Source organism: Ostrinia furnacalis, unplaced genomic scaffold (genome assembly GCF_004193835.3).
Source record: "Ostrinia furnacalis isolate ACB-3 unplaced genomic scaffold, ASM419383v2 OfSCF0861, whole genome shotgun sequence".
Classification (NCBI taxonomy): domain Eukaryota; kingdom Metazoa; phylum Arthropoda; class Insecta; order Lepidoptera; family Crambidae; genus Ostrinia; species Ostrinia furnacalis.
The window spans coordinates 42571-49594 of NW_021131100.1; the positions used below are offsets into that span (position 1 = coordinate 42571).

Genomic DNA, 7024 nt, shown 5'->3' on the forward strand with positions numbered 1-7024 from the left:
GGAAATCATTGGGGGAGGCCTATGTTCAGCAGTGGACGTCCTATGGCTGAAATGATGATGATGATCTCTATAAAACGATCTTTTAAAGACAACCCTTTTTATTCAGTTCTTTTAATCCCTTAAAGATAAATTCGAACTCTATCTACTGATCCACTGAGAGCTTTGAAGACATATTCGCATATCATGTTTTTACTCGCAAACAATACATTTATTCCGCTATATTTTCGCCCGTGCATCGTTTCTCTGCCACATTCCGTGCAATTCTGTTCAGGGCCGGATTAAGGTATATTTACACTACGTAAAGTGCTCAGGGCGTGTTTCGTGTTCGTATAAAATGCACAGAGGTTCGGGGAAGCATTTATGTATCAAAAAATGTTGGACTTTGAATGCAAAAAGTTCAGAATAAAAAAATAGAGGCACAAAAATGTTCAAGTATGCAAAATTCAAAGCCCTAGCAGCACTGACATGTATTCGTAATAAATTAAAACGATTTTGCTCGCGGTTTTAGTCTGTCATTTTGAAAATGTAACAGCCAAACAAGGTTAGGTAGCCTTTATTTTTCCTTCATATACATAATAGCCCTAAGTCCGGCCCCGGTCGCATGCTATATTTGGATGCGCTTTTTAGTATTCAAGAGGAGAATGTAAATATGTTTGCAGTATAGTATTCATTTTGGAAATGCAACGAGCAGAGGCGTTTTTGGAAACATGAGTTGTATTCTACGTTTACAGATATTGTGGCCAAAAAAATTTAAAATAATATATTAGAGAAAAAATTAGCACTGTAAATAAGTAATGGGAAGATCTAAATCAGACCTTGATTTTTGTTCATATGTTGTCCACTGCTGGACAAAGGTTGATTTCCCCAGCAACGAACTGTCCTGATTTTATTTTTCACTTAGTGTAGTCACGCTTTCTAAGGCTGAGTTGCGCCATCTTACTTAAACTTTCACAAACGTCAAAAATCTGTCAACCTCCATACAAAAAACACCGGTTAATGTTATAGTTGCGGTTAAAGGAAGTACAACTCTGTCTAAGAATTGTATTCCAGTGCCGGCAATAATAATAATAACTATAGAAAATAAGACATTTCAAACTAAATAACACAAACCATTAAAATGTTCTGCTAATAATAACTAAACAATAAAACAAATCTCTCAATGAACTTCTCATCAGCAGACTATAATGTCAGTCCGTATATAAATAAAGTATGAATAATATGAAATATTAGTACAGCACATCAAATCAAACACCGTTGGATCTTCTGTAGTGGTAATAGAAGCTATAATGCAACAAAAACGTATAGCCTAATGTGCTGTAAAGTACTGCAGTCTGGTTGTAATAAAACATGCGCCTGCGCCGAGCCAATGACCTACAGTACGAGAATAAATTGAACAAATCTACTGATTACTGAATGGGACATAGAAAAATAAATAAAAATAGTGAATGGGAAATAGTGATGATTTGACAAGTCATCATACGATTATAAAAACCACGAGCTTACCCTCTTTTGCTTGTAAATGGCAGGAATAAATTGTTAAAACGAAACTACTCTTTTATGTAGGACAGAATAAATTATTAGGAAAAAATATTGATTCAGCCAGATCAATAAAAATCCATTAACAAAAACTGGGGAGGCCTTTGTCCAGCAGTGGACGTCTTTCGGCTGAAACGAACGAACGAACGAAACAAAAACAGAAATAAATGGAAAAGAACAGAAATAAAATCAGACGAAGCAGCATTCCAACTAAAATCAAAACACTAGTCTCACTCAGCACATTCATTTCGACCAATAAATGAATTGTTCGCTGAAAAATTACTCCAAATAGAGCGTAGTTTTGACAACTTTACGTAGTCCCATCCAGTCGTCTGCCACTACATCTCTGACATCCCGAACAACGAATGTTCGTAAAAACGCCAAACTTCACCTTGCGCTTCCGATGACGTCACCCATTCATATAACAATCGCCAGATGGGTTAGAGTTAACGCACTTCCTCCGGTTAATGGATTGTTTGCATTGACCTAATTAATAATGGAGATGCTGGATACACTTTATGGGAAAGTTTTATGGTTTATAAATACTCTTGGTGATTGATTTCCGCTTCAACATTCCGGGATTTATTCTGTGATCGGTTGACATAGTAGGTACTTACTAGATTGGATGCATTTCTATATTGATGAGTCAGTGTTTTACAATTTTCAAATAGGTACCTACTTAAGTTCAATAATTACAGTCTACTTCGAAATGAAAAAAAAAAAATTACCAGATCACATAAGCTAATAATAAGTACCACAGATGAAGAAAATATCCTGTTTTAGTAGATAGTTTATCTGACATAGCAATAAAACTGATAAAAGGCATAAAAGGTTGCAGTGGCAGTAACAAGAAGCGAGATTAGTTCGTGATATATTTTATTCTTTTAATTGAAAATCTAATAGATCGTTTCAGCCATGAAAATGCGCCCCACCAATTTTTGGTCGAGGGAAGCGCGGGGTGCGAGGAGTTTGATCCGAGCAATCCGAGCGTCATCATTGTAGTGTACGTGTGCACTCATGGATAATTTAGCGTGTACCGATAACACTCAAACATTAGCGGAAGAATGGTGGGGCGCGTCTTCGTGGATGAAACGATCTGTAACTGTACTTCACTTGTTTAGGTACGTCCTTTCGCTTGCTCTACTAGAGCTTGGTTAACCTGTCCACCACCCATATTTGCAAATCAACGAAAACACAACAAACATGAGTTGAACAATGAGGCACCTGATACCTTCGACCTGCCCATAGCAAGCGGTGGTTAATTTGGAATAATTAATATTAACAGCGGAATCTGAGGCCGCTGGTGGAACATGCCCGAAATTGACGCGTGTTTGTACAACGGCTAGTGTGGTACAAGTTGGGTTTTTTAGGCGTTTGTATCACGACTGTTTAGGAAAAATGATCCAGGGAATCATTTGTAATTACGATCGATCATCATCATCATTATTATGTCAGCCACAGGACGTCCACTGCTGAACCCCCAATGACTTCCGCACGGTTAGTAGCGGCCTGCGATCAGCGCCTTCCTGCTAACTTTATCAGGTCGTCTACGATACAGTAGGACCGATACTTTAGCAATATGTACTAAATACTATTCTTTCTCTTCAAATCATGTTATGGTCCGAATCGACCCATTACAATAGTTCTCTTCAAAAAACCACTACAATGATTAAACCGTGGTGCGGTCCTGGATTCTATCGTTCTACCACAGAGCATGACAATATAGTTTTTTAAAGATTAAGTACAGTTATATGTATAAGTTTTCCATGAAACGAGATCGAATACCTATAGGTACTTCTCACTCTCCAAAGAATTCCTTCGTTTACCTACAATATTTTTCTTGTTTTCTTATCAACCCGCTACCTCTTCCACCTTGCGCCATCGCCGCATTTTTTCGCTAATGCAAACATTTTAACGCACACCCACGAGTCCCGAAGCTATCGTATGAGTGCACGTGCGGTGAGCGTGTCACAGGTTAAATTGGAAGGGTCCAGCTGTTTTTACAGGCTTCATGCCATCAGAGTAGAGCCATTTAGAGTAAAGACCTGAAGAATAACTCCAAGTATAGAGCTTAACTAGGTAGGTTACTGTAGTGAAGATATGCGAAAGGGGTGACATGTGATGTGATAAATATGTCGCGGACCACGGTATCATTTCTGAAGCACATGTGAAGTCTCACTGACGTTTGCGTCGTAACAAAAACATCCTACCGCAAGAGCGCTTTACGCATAGTTTCTGTAATGTAAACCCATGTAAATTACAGTCTGAAAAATACTGTTTTACTAAAGGCTCAAATATTAATTTTAATATCCTATCATGACAAAACTTATTTTTAATTAAAACTTTCATGTCTTGAATTGATCAATCTATTTCGTACCCTAATTTATCATGCATTTTAATAAGAATTAAGACGGATTAGTCGGCTCTATAAATATTCAAAAAAGTTTTTAAGTCTGGCATAAGTTTTTAATAATAATATCCTTATCCGCTCACTCACTTTTAGGAATATTTAATAAAATTGTGGTTTAAAAATAACGCAGAATCTCTTTTGTCATTAATTAATAATTATTTTATTTTGTTATTACACTTGTTACAAATTTTTGTTACGCCCATGCGTTTGTAAGTTAAGATCCCATTCTTTTTTCTTTTTTCCATAGCAACCTAACGTACCACATTATTCCTGGAGCTGGAATACGGAACGCAAACGCGTCACAAATACCATAAATAGCTACCTATCATATTACTCCCAGTTCATTGCACGTAGGCTAATCCTTGTGAACTCTACTGTAACCGATTCCAGCTGAAACAAACGGAGCCCAGTATATGAGACAACATTGTATAATTGAGACCAACATAGTATAATAATAAAATACATTGTTTTAACTTTATTATTCACCTAACTCTGAAACGAAGCATATCACACACACTCTCTCTCTCTCTCTCTTAAAGAAAACCAGTTGTACGTTAATTTTATATACCCGATGTACGTAATTATATTAATATACGTTATATTCAGGTATATTATTGTTAAGTCCACAAAACGTACGTCAGAAGGTTGGAACAGTAAAACATGTGATTTCTTTAAAGGTGTAATTGCGACTAAAATAAAACTGGCGGGCTCAGCCGCCGACACATACAAGGAACAGTATAACTATTGTTTCCTATTGTTAATTGTATTGGGCAATGATGTGGGAACGCAGGACGCTACTCAATACGCTCTGTTCATTTTAATACGCTCTGTTAATTTATTACTCTGATTAATGTGTACCTACATCATCCCCCTCCTTATACAAAAAATAAAACACAATAACACTTGATTGAGTAAATAACAAAATAATGAATATTTGAAACAACATTATAAAACAAAATTCTATGTCAATTAAAAATATCTAGAGACAATACGCTCAATCAAATTGAGCACTTGGTCCATTGTGAAATTACAAGCAATGCGCAAGNCGTTTAAATTCATCCTTGACCCGTTTGTACCTATCCGGAGGTAGAGGCCTAGCCTTCGTATAGACCGGGGGACCGGATGTCTCTACATAGTGACATACTGAGTGTTTAGGCGTCTCTTTATACGATACAGGTTTGGTTAAATCTGGATAATTTAATAATAATTCATGCCATTCGTTAGTATTATCCACGGTCTTAATAGATGACTCATCGTTACTTTCCTGTGAAATAATCGAAGCGAGAACATTTAGATTGGTAACTTGGTCCTTTAATTTTCGCGCGTGTAAATCAACTAACAGTTTGAAATGGCTTAAAAAGTCTGCCCCAATAATTGGCTGCTTTACGTCCGCTATAATGAAAGTCCATCTAAATGCTCTCCTTAGATTTAAATTTAAAACAAGAGTACGCATACCATATGTCTTAATTTCAGTACCATTTGCAGCATATAACTTATAATTACAATCATCTGAAAGCGAAGACACACACTTTTTAACTGCAGGAATCACAGATACGTTGGCACCCGTATCAATTAAAAACTTTAGTCTGCTATTTCGGTCGAAAACACAAAGGCGGTTATTATGCGATTCGATACTTGCCCCCGCCACCGGCTGTATCGCGTCTAGTTTCCCTGCGTAGATGTCGGTTTAGCCCCCTTCCAATTGCAAGGCTCGACGCACTTCACAGCCTTAGCACGGTAACGGTGATGATAAAAACATAACCAATTTGGTTTTTTTCGGGACATACTCACGTCGCGCTGACCCGATCGGCTTGTTCTCCCTCGCGCAGTTGAGCACTCCTGTCGTTGAGGTGTTCTGGACCGGCGTAACTCAGCGACTTCCACTTGCAGTCGGTTAATCATTTCCGATAATTCGTGAATGCTTCCCGGCGTGGAGGTTTTCATTTCGGCTATTTCTGTATATTCTGGCCTGGTTGCCTCCATAACCTTGTCCGCCACCGTTGCCAAGCTCTCCAAGTCCTTGACCTCGGTGACAGCAAGAACAGCCTGAACTGCTGACGGCAAGTGTCTGGTCCACATTATTTGTAGCGTGGAGTCTGGTAGTTTGTTTCTAGCCAAGTCTCTCATCCGACGGAGAAGTTGCGATGGCTTTTGGGTGCCCAGTTCCATTTCCCCCAAAAGCTTTTGAAATTGCCGCGTCTCAGACTCTTCAAACACTTGTAACAGACGGTCCTTCAATGTCTGATATCGTCTTTCTTGTGGTGGTGACAGCAGCAGGTCGCTGACTTGTTGTATGGCAGATTTGCTGAGTTTGGTAACGACTAAGTTTTGTTTTGTTACATCTCCTAGTCGTTGCGATTCTACTACGGCCTCAAATTGGACAAACCAGAGTCGCGGTTGGTCTGACCAAAAATCAGGTATCCTTGACGAAACACTTATACTCGCCAAAGTCTCCGTCTCCGTCGACGCCTGTGCGGGCGGTGCCGCTAAAGAAGGCGCCGGCGTATTAGGCGCGGCGTAAATAGGTGCGGGTCCGTCTTGAGGATTCATATCCACAATGCACTGTCCAAAACGTAAAAAAAAATGTTCAACTGGCGTCACCAATGTACGTATTTATACACTGTATACCTAATGATCACGTCGGGCGTATTGATACACTGTATACGTAATGATCACGTCGGGCGTATTCATACACTGTATAGGTAATGATCACGTCGGGCGTATTGATACACTGTATACGTAATGATCACGTCGGGGTCACCAATGTACGTTAATTTTATATACCCGATGTACGTAATTATATTAATATACGTTATATTCAGGTATATTATTGTTAAGTCCACAAAACGTACGTCAGAAGGTTGGAACAGTAAAACATGTGATTTCTTTAAAGGTGTAATTGCGACTAAAATAAAACTGGCGGGCTCAGCCGCCGACACATACAAGGAACAGTATAACTATTGTTTCCTATTGTTAATTGTATTGGGCAATGATGTGGGAACGCAGGACGCTACTCAATACGCTCTGTTCATTTTAATACGCTCTGTTAATTTATTACTCTGATTAATGTGTACCTAC

General features: G+C 38.6%; 1 protein-coding gene across 1 annotated transcript; it reads right to left on the reverse strand.

Moving 5' to 3' along the window:
• Positions 1–5932: 5932 nt before the first annotated feature.
• LOC114350299 (uncharacterized) lies at positions 5933–6496 on the reverse strand (the record flags this gene model as incomplete). Its single annotated transcript, XM_028301035.1, has 1 exon — positions 5933–6496. A coding segment is annotated over exon 1 (564 nt), but the record flags the coding sequence as incomplete, so codon positions are not given.
• Positions 6497–7024: the final 528 nt, after the last annotated feature.